General features: G+C 43.1%; 1 protein-coding gene across 2 annotated transcripts in view; it reads left to right on the top strand.

Moving 5' to 3' along the window:
* LOC126484055 (retinol-binding protein pinta-like) overlaps positions 1–25,201 on the top strand; it is a 308,676-nt gene that overhangs the window by 201,710 nt on the left and 81,765 nt on the right. For both annotated transcript variants that reach the window (XM_050107405.1, XM_050107404.1), the window contains exons 2-3: positions 1,769–1,933; positions 19,258–19,417. In XM_050107405.1, the coding sequence (XP_049963362.1) occupies positions 1,783–1,933; positions 19,258–19,417 (311 nt within the window). In that variant the 5' untranslated portion in view covers positions 1,769–1,782. The remainder of the gene's footprint in view (positions 1–1,768; positions 1,934–19,257; positions 19,418–25,201) is intronic.

The following is a 25,201-nucleotide window of genomic DNA, read 5'->3' as shown; positions in this document are numbered from 1 at the left end:
AGACGACACGTCTCCATTCGTCCCTCCATTCACGCCTGTCGCGACACCACTGGAGGCGGGCTGCACGATGTTGGGGCGTGAGCGGAAGACGGCCTAACGGTGTGCGGGACCATAGCCCAGCTTCATGGAGACGGTTGCGAATGGTCCTCGCCGATACCCCAGGAGCAACAGTGTCCCTAATTTGCTGGGAAGTGGCGGTGCGGTCCCCTACGGCACTGCGTAGGATCCTACGGTCTTGGCGTGCATCCGTGCGTCGCTGCGGTCCGGTCCCAGGTCGACGGGCACGTGCACCTTCCGCCGACCACTGGCGACAACATCGATGTACTGTGGAGACCTCACGCCCCACGTGTTGAGCAATTCGGCGGTACGTCCACCCGGCCTCCCGCATGCCCACTATACGCCCTCGCTCAAAGTCCGTCATCTGCGCATACGGTTCACGTCCACGCTGTCGCGGCATGCTACCAGTGTTAAAGACTGCGATGGAGCTCCGTATGCCACGGCAAACTGGCTGACACTGACGGCGGCGGTGCACAAATGCTGCGCAGCTAGCGCCATTCGACGGCCAACACCGCGGTTCCTGGTGTGTCCGCTGTGCCGTGCGTGTGATCATTGCTTGTACAGCCCTCTCGCAGTGTCCGGAGCAAGTATGGTGGGTCTGACACACCGGTGTCAATGTGTTCTTTTTTCCATTTCCAGGAGTGTAAAAGCTGAGAAAAGAAAGGAAAGGGGCTATTGATGTCAGCTGCATCGGTACTTTATGTGGAATCAGCGGCGACGAGCGAAAATATGTGCCAGACTATGATTCGAACCTACGATCTCGTTATTACTAAGCAGTTGTGTTAAACTGTTCACTACTGCGCCAGCCGGACACAGCGTTTATCTCAATTACACGGACTATCTCGGAACCATCATTCTCGTCTAATGTCACCTATCTGCAATCCCTGTCTATATCCTCCATGCCCGCTACTTAGAAATTTCCACATGAAGTCGGACGTAGTTGTGCATCCGAACTCAAGGCGGTGGATTTATTGTACATCGACGCGAATAAGTTTTGTGAACACTTGTTATCTGTTCGTGTGGACATGTCCAAATGAAGAGACACCACGCATTCCTATATTTGATGCGTCTCGATGGGCAACGAATCCACCTTCTTCAGTGCAAATGCCCAACCACGTCCGCCCTCCTGTGGAAACCTCAAAATATCGGACAGGGCCGGCAGATGGGTGGCGCTGGCTGGGAATGTGGGTCGACCTAGAGGCGTGCTGACGTAGTCCTTGCAATCTCAATAAACACCTGTCCGTGTGGCGCAGTGGTTAACGCAGCTGTCTAGAAAGCAGAAGACCTCAGGTTCGAATGCCGACCTGGTACAAATTTTCACTCGTCGCCACTGAATTCGCATCAAATTTCGATGCGGTTGACAGAAACAGCTCCTTCCCTTTCGTTTCCTCTCCCCTTCCTCCACCTTCACTTTACATAATATGAATCACGGATGCGGATTCCACGTGGTCTCTGTTCTTTCGGACATCTTCAAAAGAACAGACACCATGCATTGATATAGTTGACGCAATAAGGGTTCCGTTTTCACCGATTGAGATACGGAACCCTAAACACTGTTTCTTTTCGAATGAGCAAAGAAATAACTGGTCATATTGCACCGAAGCAGAAAATATCTTTGTCACGAGAGGCGAAATTTGCACCCAAGGTCTGTACTTTTGAGAACTGTATCACCGGTCCCTTTTTGGCAGTACGCCCTTGCTTCTGCTTACAGAATACCAGCCAGCAATGAGCGATCGCTACAGCTTCATCCCTGCGACGCGGGAGCAGGTGGAGACCATCAGGAAGAGTCTGGGGACAGACGAAGAGGACATCAAGAGGGCCATAGCGTCTGTTCGAGACTGGCTCAGGATGCAGCCGCATCTGCCCGACGAGATAGGTCAGTCAGCTTTCTGACTATTCTAGTCTACTCTTCTAAAATCCCCAAACCATAATTGTGAGTTTCGAGTTGATTCCTTAAACTATGATTTCGCTCTTCAATTCTGAACAAGTCGTTTCCAAACGTCGCTGTTACAGTGGTTAACTAATCAATCCAGTCCCAGTGCGTTGAGTTTGCTTACGTGAACTGGATCTGTCATAAATATATTATTTTTTGAATAATTTTTAGTATCTAAGTAGAGCATAGATTAATGACCAGTTGCAGAGTCACGGACTTTTCAGCCAAGTGTCAGGCAATCTGTTAGTGAGTCACAGAGAGACCTAATTGGAACGTTTTGGGGGCAGAATTTCACTCATACAATTTACCTCGCAACCACGAAAAACCTCCGGGAAACCTTGTGACAGACTCGAACGCTCCATTCGCTGGTTGGATTTCGATAAACCGAGCGTACCTCAATGTCTGGAAAGTTTCTAGCACTACATATGTAAACTGATTAAGAGCTGAATCAGCAGCTCCTACAGTAAATTTGGTCCCTGAGGCAGAAGGAAAAGTAAGTACGAGTAGATCCAAAGTGACGGGAAGAACGAACGTTGATTGGCTTTTTCAAACTAATGTGGAAAGTAGGAAAATAAATGAACAGAGGTTTAGATCTGATATTTCTGTTTTCGTTAAACCTGTTAAGATGTTCCAGTTATGCAACTAATGCTTTCTTTTGTTTATTGGTACTTCATCTCCCAGACCCATATGGGCAGGTAGTGGGCTGTCAGTGATACTGTCACTCGGCTGTTCACCCAAGTGGATAAGTAGTACGCACACAGGCGAAAATGCAATAAATTTAAAGATGATAGATTTACAAGTGATTTTAAAATTCGTTAAGATGAAGGTTTTATATAAAATAAACTTTACTTTCATCGTCGTCAATTGTAAATAGGAATACTGAAAATTGAAACAAAATCATAAGAATGCATTTGAAAGAAAACTATGACTTTAAGATTAGGCATTAAACTCTCATTGAAAATGAAGGGGAAATGGAAAAGCTCCGAAGGGGAAGTAAATAGTGACTTGATTAGGTAGGGTGGAACTACAGTTGGTAGGATGGGTAAATGTCGGGACGGATTTCATTGCCTTTGGGAGGGAGTCGGTTGAAATTTTGTTGGGAGGGGATGTGGAGAGTTTACAGGTGTGGGGTTGATGGAATGTGTCGGTGTAGGCGCGGCAGTTTGCCAGGATTGACTATCAGACGGGAGACAACAGAATTATTGGAGTCGTGTTTGCGAGTGGTGCAGATTGCTCGAAGGTATTCAGTATAAGAAGGGGTGGTAATCTGACGTGGTATAGGATCCATATGTTGGTAGGTAAACGTATGCTATAATTACGGCAAAGTAGATTATCCATTGCACTTAATGATTCAGGAAACAAAGATATGGAAGGTTAAAAAAAAGAGTGAGGTGATGTAGTGGGTTTCCTTAGAATGGAAGGAGTACAGGTAACGGGAAATTTATCAATGAATGGCGCAAGTGCACGGAGAGCACTGCATGTCCGCCGCAATTACGACTCTCAATCTGGTCTTTGGGACAGTGGCTGCCCCCTCAACTCACCGGTGTTGCACAGTGAGGCTTCCACTTGCTAGATAGTGGCACCGGTAAAGGGGTGTGGCGTTCCAGACCGTGCGTCATCAACCAACGACATCCGTTCGCTTCCGCCACGCCTTGACTCTTGCCACGGACGTTCAGTGTTCTTCGTATACTTGTGCCATTCTTTGATGAATTTTTCTTGACCGTACTCCTTCCGGTGTAACTAAACGCACTCTCCTCCATTCTGCCCTTCTTTTGAAGCTTTCATTTCTCTGTTTTCAGCACAGTGGACGTGCCCGACCTGTAGTCACGTGGGTGTGCACCCATATCCCTCTAGCGGCGAGTTTGGGTCCTCTTAGCTGGCAGACAATGGCGCTACTATCTCTACTGCGATTTTCGTTAGCGTCTGGTTTGTTTCTTTTTTAATGCTCCTTGTAGACAGAGGGAACTGCCATGCAATTTTTGCATAGCAGGTGATGGATTGGCTCAATATTATATAGATGAGGGGGAGATTGGATGCGTGTAGCCCCTGTGTGCGGCCAGTCAGTAGTTTTAGATGTTTTATTCTACAGAAGTCATGGGTTAGCGATATGCAGGTACACAGATGACGGTAGTACCGCGCACACAAGGTGTAAGAGACAGTCCATTGGTGGAGCGTCATTTGCATTCAGGCGATTCACGTGAAAAGGATTCCGACGGGATTATGGCAGCACAACAGGAATAAACAGACTTCGAACTCGGATTGGTAGTTGGAGCCTGGCGCATGGGACATTCTGTTTCGGAAATCGGTAGGTAATCCATTATTCCAGGATCCACAGACTGAAGAGTGTGCCGAGCATACCAAATTTCAGGCATTATGACGGCCAATGCAGTGGCCGCCGGCCTTCACTTTACGACCGAGAGCAGAGGTGTTCGGGTTAAGTTATCAATGCTAACAAACGAGCATTCCTGCCCGATATAACTGCAGAAATCATGTGGAACTTATGACGCCGTATCCGTTCGGACAGTGCTGCGAAATTGGTCATTAGTGGGCTAGGGCAGCATGTGCATTTGCTAACGGCACGACATCGCCAACAGCACCTCTCTTGGGCTCGTGGCCACATTAGTTGGACCTTAGACGACTGGAAAACCGTAGCCTGCACAGATGAGCCCCGATTAGAGTTGGTAAGAGCTGTAAGCAGCCATGGTCTAGGGGTGGCCAGCACTGCAGCTCAACATGTTCGATCAGAGGCTCAGGTGCCCTCTGTAATAAAAAAAAATTGAGTGGATGGATAAAATACGAAATTGTACAAGCATCATGGGACGTCCACACCGAACAAATACAACGACCAATAACGAACAAAATGACGTGAACAAAAAATAAAAAGGAGGGTAGCGTCTTCATTACTAATCGAAACATCTGCATCACTCCAACGCTTAAATGTTGAATAAAAATCTCAACACTGGCGTTCAAAGACCTCTGGGATAAGAAATCGCCCTCATTCTGGTAAAGGCCTTTACAAAAAGGGTGGAGCAAAGGACAGAGGTTCAGGACAGTCTATTGCCCTTGGGGTGGTGCAGCAGAGAGTAGGTTGCTGTGACTAGTTCAATCTATGGTTATTCTCATCAGAATTTACAGCAAACCCAACCGACAACAATAGTTCAAGCATACATGCCGCCGCCGCAAGTATAAGGTAAAGAAAAAGAGAAAATATATGAGGACACTGAACTGGTAATTCAGTATGTAATTGGAGATAAAAATCTAATAGAGATGGAAGATTGCAATACGGGTGTAGGAGCAAGTGCAGAAGAAACAGTTACGCTAGTATATGCGATTGGTAGTAGGAATGAAAGAGGAGAAAAGCTACTTGAGTTCTGCAATAAATTTCAGCTAGTAACAGCGCGTACTCTACTCAAGAATCGCAATAGAAGGAGGTATACTTGGAAAAGGCCGCAAGATATAGGAAGATTTCAGTTAGATTACATCATGGTAAGGCAGAGATTCCGAAATCAGATATCCAATTTTAAGGCATACCCAGCAGCAGATATAGAATCAGATCACAATTTAGCAGTGATGAAGAGTAGTCTGAAGTTCAAGAGAGTAGTCAGGAAGGATCAGAGCGCAAAGAAGTGGTATTCGGAAGTACTAAATGATAAGAAGGTACACTTGACGTTCTCTGAGGCTGTAGACACTGCGATAAGTAATAGCTCAGTAGGCAGTTCAGTATAAGAAGAATGAACGTCTCCGAAAAGAGCAGTTACGGAAATTAGGAACACGTCGGTACAAAGAAGGTAACTGCGATGAAAGCATTTCTTAATGCTTCAGTTGATCCAGGAAAGAAGGAAATACAAAACGTTCAGGAAAATGTAAAAATATAGTTTACTTAGGAATGGAAGAAACAGGAAGTGCAGGGAAGCTAAGGCGAAATGGCTGCAGGATAAATGCGAAGAAGTCGAAAATGAAATGACTCTCGGGAGGACTGACTCAGCAAATCAAAACAACCTTTGGTGAAATTAAAAGCCAGCGTGGTAACATTAAGAGTGCAATAAGAGCAGAGGTTCAAATGGTTTAAATGGCTCTGTGCACTATGGGACTTAACTTCTAAAGTCATCAGTCCCCTAGAACTTAGAACTACTTAAACCAACTAACCTAAGGACATCACACACATCCATGCCCGAGGCAGGATTCCAACCTGCGACCGTAGCGGTCGCGCGATTCCAGACTGTAGCGCCTAGAACCGCTCCGCCACCCAGGCCGGCGCTAAGAGGAGAGAGCAGATGGGAGGAAGGACTACATCGAAGGCCTCTATGAGGGAGAAGGCTTGTCTGATGACGCAATAGGAGAAGAAACAGGAGTGGATACAAAAGAGATAGGAGCTTCAGTACAAGAATCAGAATCTAAAACAGCTCTGGAAGACTTACGAACGAATAACAATTTCTAAAATTGTGAACGGAAATGGCAACACAACGACTATTCACATTGGTGTGTAGAATGTATTAATATGGCGATATACCATCTGACTTTCAGAAGAACATCATTCACACAATTTCGAACACTGCAATAGCCGACAAGTGTGAGAATTATCGCACAATCAGCTTAACAGCTCATGCAATCAAGTTGCAGATCACAGTAATATACGGAAGAATGGAAAAGAAAACTGGGGATGTGTTATGTGAGATATATTGGATAACAATTAGTTTGGCTTTAGAAAATGTAAAGGCACCGCAGAGGCATTTCTGACGTTGTAGCTAATAATGGAAGCAAGACAGAAGAAAAATCAAGATACGTTCATAAGATCTGTCGACCTGAAAAATCGTTCGACATTGTAAAATGGGGAAAGATATTCGAAATACTATATGGAAAGACGGGTAATATGCAATATTATAAGAACCAAGAGGGAATAAGAAGAGTGGGAAACGAAGAACGAAGTGCTCGGAATAAGAAGTATGTAAGACAGGGATGTAGTCTTTCACCCCCATTGTTCAATCTAGTCACCGAAAAAGCAATTACGCAAAGGTTCAAGGGTGGCAAGGGTGGGAATAAATTCATGGGGTAAGGGATATCAATGATAAGATTCGCTGATGACATTGTTATCCTCAGTGGAAAGGAAGAAGTATTACAGGATCTGCTGTATCGAATGAACCGTTTAATGAATACACAATATGGAGAGTAAATCGAAGAAAGATGAAAGTAATGCAAAGTAGCAGAAATAAGAAGAGTGAGAAACTTAACCCAATACTGGTGATCACGAAGTAGATGAAGTTAAGGAATTCTGTTACTTAGGCAGTAAAACAACCAATGACGGACGGAGTAAAGATGACATCAAACGCAGGCTACTACTGGCAGAAAGGGCATTCCTGACCAAGAGAAGTCTACTAGTATCAAATACACGCATTAATTTAAGTAAGAAATTTTTGAGAATGCACGTTTGGAGCATTTCATCGTATTTTAGTGAAATACGTATTGTGGGAAAACCAGAAAAGAAGAGAATCGAAGAATTTGAATGCGGTGTTGCAGAAGATTGTTGAAAATTAGGAGGATTGACAAGGTAAGGAATGAGGAGGTTCTCCAGAGTATTGGGAAGAAAAGAAACATATACAAAACACTAACAAGAAGATGGTAGGACATCTGTTAAGACATTAGATAATGACTTCCTTGGTATTGGACGAAGCTGTAGAAGGTAAAAACTGTTGAGGAAAACCGAGACTGGAATACACCCAGTGAACGATTCAGGACGTAGATTGTAATTACTTCTCTGAGATGAGGAGGTTGACAATGAAGAGGAACTCGTGGCGGCCCACATCAAACTATACAGTAGACTGATGATTCGAGGGTGGTGCAGACCCCACGAAGCCACGCATCCAAGTTGTCAACATAGCACTGTGCAAGCTTGTGGTGGGCTCCATAATGGTTTGGGCTGCGTTTGCATGGAATGTGATTGGGTCCTCTGGTCCATCTGAACCGATCATTCACTGGAAATTGTTATTTTCGGATACTTGGAGACCATTTGCAGCCATTCGTGGACTTCGTGACCGCAAACAAGGACGGAATTGTTATGGATTACAAAGCGCCATGTCAGCGGTCACAATTGTTCGCGATTTGTTTGAAGGACATTCTGGACACTTCGAGCGAATTATTTTCCCACCCACTGAATATTTATGGGGTATGGACAAAATCCTGCACCGTTGTTTACCTTTTTCAAGCATAAAATTGCACGAGTTACTTAACTACGTATTCAGTAATAGTTTCACATAGAAGGAGTCAGCAGCATTAAGTCATGCTTTCTACAACGAAACCGTAGGCACTACAACATTTCCACTCCGTCTCTTTTGCCTTCCATCACATGAACAGTCGAGCAAATCACGCTTGTTAATTGCTGACCAGAATAACACACAGAAGAATAGTATCAGTTTCGTTTCAGAAAGGGAAGAGATACCAGTGAGGCAATTCTCCCATTGTGCTGTAAGATAGATTCAAGGAAACAGGATAATTTCTAAGAATTTGTGGATGTAGAGAAATTCTCAGACAATGTAAGACGAAATCAGTTGTTGTCAATCCTTAAAATATTGGGACAAAAATACACAGACAGACGAATGTTCTGTACAAACTCCAAGTGTGAGCAATAAAATTGGAAATGTGTAAGACGATGTTGCAGCTTATCATCCTGTTCAACTTGTAGGTCGAAGGAACAATAAAAGAAGTGAAAGAAAATTTCAGAAAATAAATACTCGGCGGTTATAATTAAATAGGGCAGCTTACTGAGGTCCAGTGTGAACTGTAATTATCGTATGGCAGCGTAAAGTGGCAGAGAGTTTAGAGTAGTATTAGACTTAGTACGTTACCACGGGACCGATTTACGCTGGAAAAATTAGTTACAATTTTGCCCACAAAGTGCAAATCTGGCGCTGTAAATGCAAGAAAGACGTTCAGAAATGTTTCCATATCGAATGGATTAGGACGGCATGTGGGCGGAGAAGCTCCAACAAGGATGAAAGGCAGATGTTGATTCTATTATTAACCGCCACTTACACATTTCTTGAATATAAGAGCGGGAGACGTCGACGAGATGGTGTACACCGCCAGATTTGCCCCTGGTGGCCGACGGTAGTTACATTCCACACTGGACTTCCGTGGGTAGCAGCACTTTAATGATAACCCGCTGGTGTAAGTTCAAGGGGGACAGCAGCGAGTGCTGCTAACGTTAGCAGACGATGTACACCTTCTTGCCAGATGTAAGAAAGACTTGGTAGACCTGTTGAAGGGAATGGACAGAAGACGTAAAATGAAATGTAGCCTGAGGATAAAACAGGACAAACATGAAGAAAATTGGGAGTACTAGGAATGACATAATGACTTGATTAGAAAAAAATATGGGAAGATACAGTATTAGATGTAGTGAAATAGTTTTTCTCTCAAGATATCAAGATTACACAGTCTGGTCGAAGCAAGGAAGACACCAGGAGCTGATTCGCACAGACGAAGATCTCTTTCTTCAACAAAGTACCTCTCTTCTTACTGATGTGTTGCGGCCCATCACGAATTGCCCTGTTGTCCCAACTATTGAATCACGAAGTAACGTCCAAATTTATTCACCGAATGTATTCCAACCTCTGTCTCCCACATCCCGTACAGGTGTCTCTAGTACCATAGAAATTACTGCCTGGTGTCTCAATACGTCTGCTATCATCCTGTCCTTCTTTGTTGTCAATGTTCTTCATATGTTCGCATTCTCGCCGAGTCTGCAGAGACTTCCTCACCCCTTATCTCATCAGTCCACCTAATTCTCAACATCCTTCGGTAGCATCACATCTCAGACGCGTTGATTCGCTTCTGCTCCGGTTTTCCAGCCGTTCAATACCATAAAATGCTGTGATCCAAATGTACGTTCTCAGCAATTTATTCCTCAGATTATAGCAGATGTTTGATACTAGCAAACTTCTCCTGGCCAGGAATGTCCTCTTTGCTTGTGATAGTCTGCCTTTAATGTCCTTGGTTCGTCTGTCATATTTTATTTTGCTTCCAAGGAAGTGATTTCCTGGACTTGGTCTACTTCGTCATCCCTAATGCTGATGCTTCATTTACCACTAAATTCCGACTAAAATTTCTTGGTAGTTGACATTTCCAATGTTGCAGCTGTTTTCCTCCAATCAGAGCGCTCAACGTCACGCCCGAACCGTTCGCCTTGCCAAACTGCCGCAGTAATTAGTACACTCCCTGTTCCTTGTCTGATGTTTTTGGATTTTGAATCCAGGGCCCACCCCTTTTATTTCGTATTTCATTACACGTGATAATCACATCAAAAAAACATCGCACACACACACACACACACACACACACACAACTATGTTAACGAAATCCACATGTCTCATACACAGAACTTAGCAAACACTGATGGATCCTTTCGCACAAGACGTGGTTCAGCGTCATTTACACAATTATTATAATCACAAAGATCGGGTTACATTAGATAAGCTTCGCACGACATGGCTTGAAGGCCAATTTTTGAAGGCTGTCAATTAACCGTTGCGCCTGGGACACCAGGCATAGCATAGTGGTTAGCGTTGTAGAAGATTTAAGTTGTAATCTCATCAAATACAACGGAGTTTTTTACTTTTTCTAAATCCTACTGAATTTTGACCATACTTTCTATCCATTTAATTGTTTTAAATGTATTTTTTTATTTCTAACACTTCGCCGTGTCGTTTTCATCACCATACTGACTTTTTTATTTCTTATTTTTTTATGATTCTGTTTTTGTTTGGAATCTGCTTGTGTCGCTTGTAATCTGCAATCAAGTGCCAACTGGGATTGTTCATCTGTTGGTAACACGGCACGCCGTGTAGCCAGTGTGAGGATAGCTTCAGGTAAACAATGACAGCGAGAAATTACAGTTTGCTTTTACCGCTAAAACTGAAATTTTGCTGCGGAAGATTGCTATGCAGGCGAGCGTATTATGAAATTTTTCTTTCCTGAGCTTGCCCGTAGTGGTTAGTCTTAAGAGCAATGAACAAAGCGATCGTGATTTCAGTTTGTCCCACAGATTGTTGATCACCATTTTCAACACTGGACGTTGAGCTTAGGTTAGGACATGACTTTAAATTCAGGGCTACAAAACCCGTCGTCTGTCCCATTTTAGTCAGTAGTAACCTAAAAACTTTCGGCTGAGGATCTGCCATTTCCGTCATACCTTGTGGCGGCCACTTCCAACATTGCTCTGCGTTATACTCTAACAGCACTTGTGAAGTGACCCACCTGTTTGTGTGTCGCCTACAACCCAGATGTAGCCGACAGCTGGCGTGGCAACGCTGCAGCGGCAAGTGACAGACGTCAACTATCAAGTAATTTTAATCGGACTGCAGTCACATTATTGCTACTCCACGTCACTTTTGTCTTTCTTCATTTTACTCTGAATAATGTTGATTCCATTCAACACGTGCAGTAACTCTTCTTAACTTTCACTGAGGATAGCAATGTCACCAGCGAATCTTATGATTTTCACTCTGACCTTTCTTGCATATCTATACATAGATAAAGCAGTAGGGGCGAAAGACTACATCACTGTGTTACACTCTTTTTGATATGAGCATCTCGTTCCTTGTCCTCCAATCTTACTGTACACTCTCGGTCCTAAACGACCTAGATAATGCACAGACAATTAATTGAATATAAAAAAAGTGGTATCACAAATGTGGGGTAATACCCCAAAAATGGATGAGAAATGTTGAACGTATGACGTCACCGGATGACGTACCTCGCCATACGTGCTGCGGCTGAGCGTATCTGTCTCTCGCAGCTGCTCACCCAAACACTGTGGCTCTGGGCTCACGTGTGCGACTTTAGCACATGGGATTCATGTTTGGGCTACTTCGTTGCATCAGTCAATTATGTGTTTACTTTGAGGTAAGATTTAATATTTTATTTACTGGTCTCACGGTCTTCGCTGATTTATTGCTAAGTACAGCACAACAAAACCGACCATATTGTGTCACAAGCCAAACACTATAAGCTTCGGAATCATTTACCAGTAAATAATCTACGTTTTTTACTGAATAATGTATGTAAAGAGGTGAAAGAAACACAAAATAAGAATAGCTTCTAATTGGTTGCAGTGAGGACAATAATTTCATAACTTCAACGTTAACAAAACGGCTTCTAAAAAGGCACCGTTTGCTCGAATGCAAGCAAGTATTGCATTGCTCAATCATCTCATCACGCCCAAACTCAGCCACTACATGTTCGGAGAGGTACGTTATCTGATGATGTGACATTTTTATTATTTCTCATGTCTTCTTGGGGTGTATCCTAACATTTGCGATTGCATGTATTTTATATTAAATTGCATGCTTCCGCGTCATCTTCGTCGCTTCAAGGGTTGTTACACGTTAATAAAACTCGTCCTGTTTTTTACATGGGTTGGACAAAAAGTAGTGCCAACACTGCTGTAACATGAAAGACGTGGGTCACATGGCATGCCCGCTGTCTGTAGCTCATACCAGAAGGTTATCTGAAGTAACGCTGTAAACGGTGACGGCTGTGTTTGCGCCAGTTGCAGTGTGTACTGCCTGAAAGTGCGGAACGCCACTAGTTCACTAAGAATACGTTTAGGAAACACGAACAACATGAGTGTGTCAAGACTAAAGTAACACGTGGACGGAGAGCGCAGCAGTGTATTTCATTCAGCCACTGCATCCGGAAATGCACGATGCCACATGGCGAACCCCGTGCACGAACTGCTGCATATGTGGGGTGAAAAATGCTGGAACATTCATCGCATTCATCGTATACGAGTCCATGCGATTACTATCTGTTCACCAAAATGAAGGCACCTCTTCGTGGCACATGCTAAAACAATAGAGAAGGCATCATCCGTGTCATAAGGATGGATATTCTGACAATGTACGACGCCTTCCACCTGTGTGGGAGAAGGTGATCGATATGAGGCGCGATTATATTGAGGGAATATTGCGACGTAACACGGCTACTGAAGGTACTGATAAAATTCCACCGAGTAGGATGTTTCAAATCGCTTTTCATGTCCTAATGCTTCTGCAAGCTACCCCCTGTGGTACTGGTTTACAATACTCGTGTGCTCCGCGAAATTACCGGCCCCTGTGAGTTATTGCTGGGGGGGTTAATAATTTTCAGCGGGTGGGTTCAACTTACCTGTAAAAATTTGAAAGCAACCGATAACGCAAACTTTATAACCACTAGAGAAGGTACCTGTGCTGGGTTTAATGGGGAGTATAGAGCATTAATCATTTTTATTTGTTGACCCAGAATGCGACTGAGGTAGGGACTAATTGGGGTTTCTCTATCATCTGCAAGGGATATTTTATAATTTTCTATTTTCAATTTTCTAGGGAGGTTTGTATGCTTTAGGTTTTACCGATTGTTTAAGTTGCTAATGATAAAGGGACGAAAAGATCAGTAGAGGATCTCGATTAATTGTGATTTACTGACTACCTGTATGAAAAAGTAGCAATGTATGTATTGGCACTAGCTAGTGCCCATTCATATGCAACAGCAGGGGCTCTCCCACATCATGACAAATAGTCTCTCTAATAAACAGCATTTACTTTCACCATGTAGTTATGGAAAGGGAGAGGGGAGCGCAGACCTGGCTTTAGTGGAATTTTATGCAGGCACGCAGTTATACCTAAACCTATGCCTTCCATTGATATTAAATTTAATTACTACAGGTCATCTGAACTCGGTCAGGTTGGAAGAGTATCTGCCTATTTATTTCACACTTCATCAAAACGTCTGCCAAAGATGTGGTAGCAAATGGTCCACTTGACTCGGAATGGCAATTTTGGTTTAATCTTGCGTCCCGAAACAACACGACGTTACTGAACTGGGGGCGCAAGAACATTCACTACCAGGTGGCGGGAAAATCTTTTAAGTCTCGATCCTAACAGAAAATGTCAACAAAATCGACTAATCACTTTTTGAGACTATTTGCTGATAATGGACCTCTTAATAATTAATCTTTGATTAACTCCAAGTCACAAATTAAACTAGTACAAAAATATACAGTGGCACATTAGGTAAGTCACAAATTTCACGGGAAAAGCAACATTGTATTCTAACACATAAGATCAATAAATAAATAAACAAACGCCGTTTGGAGCATTCTCTCCTGCTTTTTACCACCTGATTTATTTCTGCAGAGAAAACCTTCTCGCTTTTAATTCTCTTCCACCGGAAATTTAATGAGAAAAAATGTTCCATTTGAATATAATTCGGTTAACATCTCTCATTAAAGTCTAGTATGAATTATAACCGTATTGCCACTACTTCACATTCAATCCATGTGTGCCCGTAGATTCCGCTTTCTTTCCTAATAATTTCGGATTTCTACGCCAGATATTGACATGGAATCTTAGGAAAAGGGCACTCAGAATATACGGCTGGAGCACAGTTGAGACCTTTTCTCTTGTTGGATGACGGAGCATAGAGTGCAATGGAGCAGACCAATCAGAGTCCCGGGTGCTGATGATACAACATCAGCAGAACAAGAATTTGCTGCACCAAAGTTTACAACCGTGTAATCTCCTCTGTGGCGGCGTCCAGGCCGGCGACGGTGCGGCACGCAGTTTCGAAACTTGCTGACATTGTCCCAGAAAACTCCAGCCGACGTCGCTCTCGGCAGCCGGCTTATGTAATCGCAGTCTCGGGTGGAAGGCGGGGCTCGTAGCCGAACGACGTAGTCTGTATGCCAGGCGTGGCTTCGCAGGATCTCCAGAGCACTCGCGTTGACGTTGAAGGGTAACCTCTCAGCAAGTCTGCGTGCTGCGGAGGTGAACAGGAGCATAGCACTTGCCCTCAAGTAAGGCAGGGGGTGTCAGTGACTGATAAAGGATACCGCTGCAGTAGTTAGCACACCTCCCGAATACTACGAGAGGTGGAGAGTGTGTCAATCACCATCATTTTAGCTCAGCAAGCCGTAGGTAGCAGTCTCCAGATCTTATCATCAATGGTTGCAGGGCTGGAAGCTCACAGCGACCAAGTGTTGTCACCAGACAGGTAGCACTCTCGGAGGCAGAAGTCATGTCGGTAAACATTAGCGGCGCATCACTGGTTTGGCCTACTAGCTGGTGCACAGCAGTATAAAGACTGCGGCAAAGGCTCGGAAGTCCGAGCATGTCTTAGTACCAGTTTGAGGCAGTGACACTATGTTGGGACTGTGATGAACGAGTGTGACCTACATTTCCGAATGTCTTTCAGAACTGCAAGTTTTTGCTATTCCGCCATATCAGCAGGCTGATAGGTGATCTCGCAAACCTTTTACTCTTTCTGCCGAAATCGCGCTCTGCTTTTACAAAGATGTATTGCTCCTACATCGGTATTCCGCAATTCACCTTACGGCGCGTGGTGGAGGGTACCACGTACCACAACTAGCCATTTCCTTTCCTGTTCCACTCTCTAACAGAATGAGGGAAACATGACTGTTTATATGCCTCCATATGAGCCCTAATTTCTCGTATCTTGTCTACGTGGTCCTCACGCGCATTATAGGTTTGGGACAATAGAATCGTTCACTTCAGGGATTCCCATTTGAGTTCCCGAAGGATGTCCGTGGCACTTGCATGTTCATTCAACCTACTTGTAACAAATTTAGCTGCCCGGATCTCTATTGCTTCAATGTCTTCCTTTAATCCCACCTGGTACCTATCCCAAACATTCGAGCAGTAGTCTCCTTTACAGATGAACCACACTTTCCCAGAATTCTCCCAGTGAACCAAAGTCGACCATTAGCCTTGCCTACCACAATCCTCAAATGCTTGCCCCATTTATTATCGCTTTGCAACGTTTCGCCCAGATATTTAATCAATGCCACTGTGTTAAAGAGGACACGACTAATGATGTATCCGAACGTTACGGGTTTGTTTCTTCTATTCGTTCACATTGAATAACGTTTTTCTGCGTTTAGAGCTAGCTCCAATTCATCGAACCAACTCACTGCAAAGGTTATGTTGCCAAGTTTACGATTCAAAATAAGGCAATCTCTTCCAAGTTTGTTCCGCTTTCCGCAATTGAGTTGGAACTTGTTGTACCGTTCCACATTTTTCTCATTAAATTTCCGGTACGAGAGAATTAACAGCGAGGAGGTTTTCTCTGCAGAAGTAAATCAGGTGGTAAAGAGCAGGAGAGAATGGACCAAACGGTGTTTGTTTATTTATTTATTGATCTTATGTGTTAAAATACAAAGTTGCTATTCCCATGAAATTTGTGACCTACCTAATGTGCCTCTGTTTGCTTTCTGCCTGTTTGCCTTTCTGGTGGCGACACAGCGCGTTGGCATAGCTGCACAGCCTCCTCATAGGATAAATACAATGAGGTGACAAAAGCCATAAGACTGCGATATGCACGTATACAGATGTCGATAGTATCGCGTACACAAGGTATAAAAGGGCAGTGCATTGGCGAAGCAGTCAGTTGTACTCAGGTGATTTACGTGGAAAGTTTTCCGACGTGATTATGGCCGCACGATTGGAATTAACAGATTTTGAGCGCGGAATGGTAGCTGGAGCTAGACACATTGGACACTCTATTTTGGAAATCGTTAGTGAATTCTGTATTCCGAAATGCACAGTATCAAGAGTGTGCCGAGAACACCAAATTTCAGGCATTACCACTCACTCGAACAACACAGTGGCGGACGGTCTTTCCTTAACGTGCAAGAGCAGTGGCGTTTGCGTCGAGTTGGCAGTACTAACAGACAAGCAACACTGCATGAAGTAACAACAGAAATCAGTGAGCGATGTTTGGCAGTCGACGATCGATGCGAATGCCTTTGCTCACTGCACGACATCGCCTGCAGCATCTCACCTGAGCCGGCCGCGGTGGTCTAGTGGTTCTAGGCGCGCAGTCCGGAACCGCGGGACTGCTACGGTCGCAGGTTCGAATCCTGGCTCGGGCATGGATGTGTGTGATGTCCGTAGGTTAGTTAGGTTTAATTAGTTCTAAGTTCTAGGCGACTGATTACCTCAGAAGATAAGTCGCATAGTGCTCAGAGCCATTTGAACCATCTCGCCTGACTCATGATCGTATCGGTTGGGCCCTACACGTCTGGAAAACTGTGGTGTGGTCAGATGAGTCCCAACTGCATTTAGTAAGATCCGATGATATGATTAGAATGTGGTGGAGACTCTACGAAGCAATGGATCCAGATTGTCAAAAAGGCACTGTGCAAGCTGGTGGTTAATGGTACGGCCTCTGTTTCCATGTGATATACTCGCTCGTCTGGTCTCAATCGATCATTGACTATAAATGGTCATGTTTGGTTATTAGGAGACCATTTGCAGCCATTAATAGTCTCCATGCTCCCAAACAACAATGGAATTTGTATGGATGGCAACCCGCCATGTCACAGGGCCACAACTGTTCGCGACTGAACATTCTCGACAGTTCGAGTGAATGATTTGACCATCCATGGACCTTTTATGAGACATAATCGTGAGGTCAGTTCGCTCACAGAATCCTGCAGCGGCAACATTTTCGCAATTGAAGTTAAAATCTTCTGGGTTATTAGGCCGCGTCATGTCTCTTCTAAAATGGTTGACGTTTCGACCCCTCTCCTGGGACATTCCTCAGGATCTTCTGGTATCCACTACTGGTAGAACACTCTAGCATCCTGAGGAAGATCCCAGCAGAGGGGTCGAATCGTCGACCATTATAGAAGAAACATGACGTGGCCTAATAACCCAGAAGATTTTAACTTCAGTGACAACGGCCACGAAAGCCTGCAGACTTACATTTTCGCAGTTATTGATGGCTGTGGAGACAGCATGGCTTAATATTTCTGCAGGGGAATTCCAACGACTTGTTGAGTCATGCCACTTCGAGCTGCTGTACTCTGAGTAGCTGTACACTGTTAGCCAAAAGGAGCTCCAACACGATATTAAGAAGTTTCATATAACTTCCGTCACCTCAGCGGACATTTAGCAAATATTTATGCTGAAATAATGATTGACAACGATTTCCAGTAGTTTATTGAATAAGCTTTATAATATGTAATTGTAGTATCAAGATTGTGCGTTGCCGTAGTTCATTGTTCACTTGCTCTGACCTGGCCTAGTCCTGAATTCAGCGAAAAATAACTACTATTACGTGTAGAAGATCCAGTTTGGATTTTCTTGTTTGCGAATGTAGTTGAATCGTGACGCTGTCTTGTGTTACTGTTGATACTGTCTTGATACGAGCCGTGTGCCTGCTTATATGGGCTTGTGATGGACAGATGTGCGTTTGGAAACTGTTTGTACGAGGGTTGGAACTTAAATAGTGGCAATTATTTATTTACAACCGAAACAAAAGAGTTATATGTTTGCACATGTTACTGTCTTTCAAATTAGTCACCCGCGTTGTGTAGAACCCGTTGCCAGCGATGTGGAAGGCGTAGTATACCATCAGCAGAGCATGTTCGGTTCATGGTGCGAATGGAGCGGTCTGTTGCCTGTCGACGCTCTGGAACTGTTCTGAAGCGAATGCCACGAAGTGGTTCCTTCATCAAATCAAAGTCACCTGCGACCACCTTTGCGAAAGAAGCGGCGGCACTTTCTGCGCAACCCACCCACCATTTTGCACGACAATGCGAGGGCGCATACAGCGCAAGATTTGGCAGCTCTGTTCGGTCGATAGGACTAGGATGTACTGTATCAACCACCATACTCCCCGGACTTAAGTCCTTGTGACTTTGATTTGATTCCGAAGATGAAGGAACCACTTCGTTCCATTCGCTTCAGAACTGTTCCAGAGATTCGACAGGCAGTAGACTGCTCCACTCTTTTGTATCGGTTGTGAATAAATAGTTTCCACTATTCAAGTTCCAACCCTCGTATGATGTAAGGCGAAAGTATGAAACGGCTAGTGCCAACTCATCACTCTTTTATGTACAGCTACGTTCCGTAGCTTCTGGAGGATACAGCAATAACTAAGGACGGAAGACTACAGAATACACTTACCAAGCGCTGGCACAGGTTAGTGGAGCGTCCACTATGGCATCCAGGAACAATTAACTGTCGCTGGAAGGAGAAGTAGAAGGTCAGAATTAGTAGAGGCAGAGCAGGTCTAGAGAGGAAGCTGAGTAAAGTAGTGAGTTAGAAGTGAAAAAATTAGCACACGATACGAAATGAGGGAGGACAGTATCGAATCAGATGAAAGTCTGAAAACATCATTAAAAACCTACCTTCAATTTATAGCTATTAAAATACATTTTCTGTGACTGCTTTGAAATTCTGTGCAATAACCCACGTGTACATTTGCTATAGATGACGCACGCATCGATAGGATGTACGTAAACTGCAAGTGCAGCATGGAGAGGGTTAAGAAAGGATTGGATGCCTACTTCTCGCTGAGGACCAGGTATCCAGAGATGATGATGAATCGTGACCCTATGGGAGCCGACGTTGTGAGCACCATGGAACACATGTAAGTACCGATGAAACCCATCCTACAGTTTTGTGTCCTCTTTTCAAATACTGATCATTCTTTTTCAGTCCAATAGCTGACAGTGTAAATCCACACATGATAAATTAAACTGGAAATGTGTAACGCAGTGCTGCAGCTTATCATCCTGTTCTACTGGTACATCGAAGAAACAATAATACGCTTTTCTTACTGAATTGACCTAAATCTAAATATGTTGCGACCTCCTCATGAAGATTAAATTCCGAACCCAACATGCCACGACTCAGAGATACGCAAGTATTTTTAACGTTTAACGCTGTCCAATTATGACTCCCTATTTTTCTTAAATGGAACTAATTTTCTGCAATTTTGGAAAGAACATTAGAAGAATTCTTGCTGCTGCACACCCGAAACTTAATGGAACATTAGAAGAATTCTTCGAGAAAGTAACGTGTATGTAATTTGGTCAATTAGTTACAAGATAACAGCGGCGCAAATTACTTGGAAATTTGGAGAAAACGTCTGCTACACAGTGAACAAAGTAAACAAAGTCGAAACAGAGATACAATTATTATGGTTATTTTCATGTCTGGCACGTCAAGTGCTCAAAATTTGACCTTGGTCACTGATACATTCAGTTCCTGACAGACGAAACCGCACCCTGCATTTCGTCTGTACTTGCCACGTCACTGGCCCTCGTGATACGGTATTTCTTTTGTTGAGAATTCCTCAGTGTCTCCTTTGTGGGCCCTTAGGATTAAAGGCTGCAATCGATTGACTGAGTTTCGGTTACCAGTACAATATTTACACATTTATTGATAACATGAATAAACAGAATCATATAGACAAACATTTGACTTGATCAGATTAACTGGCTACAACCATAAGATTCACAAACGGAACGTCTCCAAGGTTAAACATTAATAAATCAATAAATTGTTAATAAAGTCCCGTATTAAATAAAGACTTTAAAATCATAATTACTACCTCTTCAGGACAATCGGTTACAACTACTCGAGTCATAAACAGAACACTTCCAAAGTGAAATTTTAACAACAGCAACAAAGACTCAGATTGAATCAAATTTAAATTAATTTACATCGTTATTAAAGCAGCCTAATAAGATGTTCCGAACCCAAGAAACTTCAGAGATACATTTAGTCCAAAAGATAAAATGTCTACCATAAATAGTGTATCAATTAAGAACATTAGCTTCCCTTTTGCAGGACCACAGATGTTGAAAACTGCCATAAACATGCACCTTCTCAAAAGGCCCTCAGTCACATTCTCACATAAAAGGCGCAAGAAAATGCCACAGAAACTAACCTGAAACATTACAGTAAGGAAACAGAAAACACATAGTATTATTCTGTTAATAACACAAGCGAAATGTAGTGGACATGACCACTATAACGTATCGCTGAAATGTCTAGCAAACCGACTGATCAACTGATAACATACAGTCGGTAGAAAAACTGTACCCTATACAGCACTCGTACTGTGGACAGCCACCTGACCTCAACAGTTGTTAATACATTCTAGGGGTGCACTCTCTGTGGGTGGTTGTTAGAAAATGTGGTTTTACTAAGTACCAGATTACGGTATGGAACCTGTTAATGTATAACGCAGCATGGCACAGCTATATATACACAACTCACGGACGTGGTATAAATCCGTACGTAAGATATCCAAGGAACGTCAACGCATTACAACTAGGTATCCATAAGGCACTGGTTCCAGCGACTCAAGTCTGTTCATCTCAGCAGGCCCACAATAAATGCCATATGTGCAAGCGACCTCACACACAAACCCGACTCTTGACTCGCGGCCAGGCGTCTACCGATGGCCCACCAGAACCATCAACAGTGGTGACGTTGCACACAGTCCTCTCTCTCCACTCAGCTCTCTGCAACGACAGATGAACGCCTCCTCCGCCAGACAGTCATGCCACGCTAGCTAGCGGGAAATCACGGAAAGTGGTGCCAACATAAGAAAGCTAGGCACGCCTTGTAAAGCGGTTGCTTTAATTTTCCCAATAGATAAAAGTCCATAGGTGTTAAGACAGATGGAAATAAGAGAAAGCTATATAATCAAAGGGTTTGTGTGTAGAGAACCACCTAATCCTATAAGATTATTAACACGCTTGCAAATGTTCAAAAAATACACCTATGTAGCATATGGTAGCATTAATCAGCTTAATCGCTGTCAATTTGGCTTTAGGAAAGGGAGAAGTATTCCTAAGGAATTCAAGAAGGCATTCGAAACAATTGGTAAATGCAAAATAATAAACGCGATTTCATTGTTACATGAGATCTCTTGAGTATTCGACAATTTATATTTATCTGTACAGATGCAAGGAGTACAGGAACCCCAATGTCTATACTATTATAAGGACAGACATGTTCAGTGGTCAGTTGGCATGCAAAAAGTAATCAAAAGAACTATTAGGGAGTACCCACAGGGGTTGACACGAGGTTTTAGGATCTTATAATCGAACCTCTCTTGTGATAATTGGAAGAAGCTGACCAAGTCGATTCGGTGGTGACATATGCCGACCAAAGCTTTGGATGAGGTGTCAGGGAACTCAAGAACTGAACTTGGTGAATAGCAGATGTGGCGGCTCACAGAAGCAGTGATGTTGTTTACGCAAAGAAACTGAACATAAACCCACAGAAAAATAGACACTTACTCTTAAAAGGCCAATTTTTATTATGTAGCAATACTACAGTTATTTTACTAAAACATCTTCATCTCCACCTGAACAGTAACACAGTACCTTAGAGTCCAATGGGATGGCATGCATAACTTCTCACAACATATTCATAGACCATCACACAAACCGAGCAACAATACATACAGACCTATAAGGTACCGCTGCAAGCGTTGATGACCTACCATGATGCCGTTATCATCTGTTTTGTAGCAAGTATCTTGACTCACAGACTTCTGCTTGTGTAGCTGGGCAAATCCTACTCAATACACAAATGGGTGGTGGGTGGGCTCCCCTAACTCACAGGAGCCTTTGGCATCACACAAAAAGAGTTTTATTGGAGAGATTCTAGATCTATCCAGTGGACTTACGTCAATGTATCGAGTAGCCTCCCACTGGCTACGCAAGTGGAGTTGACAAAAGTCCAACAAACGATAAAAATCAAGCCATAAATAATATCAAGGAAGACGAGTTGAAAGCAGAACAACAGGGACAATAGTGAAAGAGATTGATGAGTCCATTTCTTTATCTTGGTTATATGTGAAGAATGTTCTCAATTCACTTAATATTCAATTACACTCTGAATGACAGTCGTATTACATTTATAAAAATTGAATTAAAAAGTTCCATCGATCAACTCAGTTTTCACATGGATTAGCTTTTGTGAAAAACACTGTGTTTTTATTGATGTTTTGTTTGGTCTTAGATAAGATGACAGTTCCTATTCGCCAATGTGAACGACCATAAATAACATAACTGGGTGCTCATCACAAGCTTAGTCTTCGTTTCATTCCTTAAGTAATTTGTATTAAACCGTACCTACACTTTGGGTGAGGATGTTGTTCTCAGCATGAGTAGAAAAAGCTTTTAACGTTCAGATAATTATTAAAAACATAGTGAAATTATTTGAATTGCATACGCATCATGCGTATGCGTAGAAAATGAACTTTTACTGAAAGAAAAGATCATTTTTAAAAAAATTATGGTGGCATACATCTCTTTACGCCACTTGCGGGCTGACAAATGGCAAGGTGTAAGTGCAAAGAAACATAAAAACACATTACCCTTTCTTCCTGTTTTCTAGGTGTTATATTTTTGAGAGCGTGCAAAAATATCTTTGACTGTCGCTGTTTATTGTCACCAAAACCCAATTTCGTTCAGTTAAACACAAACACGCTCATATGATCACAGAATCACGAAAATTTTGCTTGATCTCCAATCCAAACAGAATGAGGACAGTGTACATAGAACAACTTTAAAAACAATATTACAAATAAATATTCTGGGAGACAAAACCGAGCCACGAAGGATTTAGCCGAATGGGACGGAAATTAGTATATGTGACGTGCTTGTACACACAGGCAAATTTTTGCAATATCAGAAAAATTCGATGATTTATTCACAAGAAAGTGCTTCGCAAACTGAGTAAGTCATTACAGCACTGGTGCACCTCTGACCCTTAAGGGAACAGTTATTCGCCTTGGCATCGGTTGACAGAGTTGTTGCATGGCCTCGTGAGGCATATCGTGCCAACTTCTGTCAAACTGGGGCGTTGGATCATCATAATTGCAAGCTAGTTCGAGGATTCTGCCACTAATGCTCTTAACATTCCCAGTTGGGTACAGATCCAGTGGGCTTCCTGGCGAATATAGGGTTTGGCAAGCATAAAAAAAGCAGGAAAAATTCTCGCCGTGTGTACGAGGGGATTTTCTTACTCAAATGTAATCCCAAGTTGGCTTGCTACGAATGGCAACAAAACGGAGCATAGAATACCGTCGACGTATCGTCGTGCTGTAAAGGTCCCGTGGATAACAACCAAACGTGTCGTGCTACGAAATGCAATGCCACCCCAGCCCGTCACTACTGTATGGTTGGCGACAGCCACTTCGGTATCGTACTGCTCTACAGGGCAGACACGTCCTCACTGGTCGTCAGGGTTCTGTCCGATACGGAACTCATCGCTGGCGACAATTCTACTCCAATCAATGAGGTATCAGGCCACGATGACCATCGAAGAGCTGTCTGGACAGCAATAGGATATGAACCTCGCTGTCAAGCCCGAGGAAAAGGAGTGACAATCTGGGGATCCAGATTGGGTGTCATCTCCGGAACTCTGACAGCACTGCGGTACGTCGACGATATTCAGCGCCCCGTTTTGTTGCCCTGCATGGCAAAGCGTCCTGGACTCAAATTTCAGCAAGATAAGGCCCCCTGCACATCGAAAGGGTTCCTAAAGATTGCCTTCTAGCTTGCCAAATCCTGCCTCGGCGAGCAAGATTGTCGGACCTTAACCGAATTTCGAGCCCTGTGAGCATGGCCTTCCAACCAGCTCGGGATTCTGACGATCTAACGCGCCAATTGGGCAGAATTTGGCACAACATCCCTCAGGAGGACATCCAACAACTCTGTCAACCAATTACAAGAAGAATAACGGTTTAACTGCTTACATAAAGGCGAGACGTGGAGCAATATTTTACTAATTTGCTCAATTTGTCACACACTCTCTCTTGAATAAGTAATCCATATTATTTGAAGCTGTTATCATTTGTTTGTGTGGATAATTTTTTTTTTTTTTTTTTTTTGGTCTTGAAATGTATTTCTCTCAAAAAGTCTGACTCATTAAGCCTTGTGTTGAATTGTAAATAGTTCTTTTTACAATTTTGAAAAGGTAATTTCGAAATCATGTACTCGCCAATATAATACCTTTTTGACACATAAGCATGTGCATGCGACAAAAAAGTATTATCAGCAAGCTTTAAAGGAAGGCATCATTGGTGTCATTGTAATGTCACCATACAACGACACAGCACATTGTACAAAACAATTCTTCCCACAAAACTCAAAAGTTATCCTTCATTTCACTTAAATGACTTCCTATCGATAACATAAGCTCAAAGTTTGTTTGGTAAATATTACAACTATGAGCACACTTAATATTAAAGTTGTAATGTAACCTAGAAACATCTTTTCTAATAGTAATGGTCCCCTCATTTAGCTGAACACAGTACATTCCACCACTTTTTAACTATGTGCAGCCATGCATTTAAAATGTCAGATACTTTTAGAAGTTCCTTATGAGGTATTAACAGCAAACA

Source organism: Schistocerca serialis, chromosome 6 (genome assembly GCF_023864345.2).
Source record: "Schistocerca serialis cubense isolate TAMUIC-IGC-003099 chromosome 6, iqSchSeri2.2, whole genome shotgun sequence".
Lineage (NCBI taxonomy): Eukaryota > Metazoa > Arthropoda > Insecta > Orthoptera > Acrididae > Schistocerca > Schistocerca serialis.
Note: the sequence above shows the minus strand (reverse complement) of the source record. Positions and strands in the feature narration are given on the sequence as shown.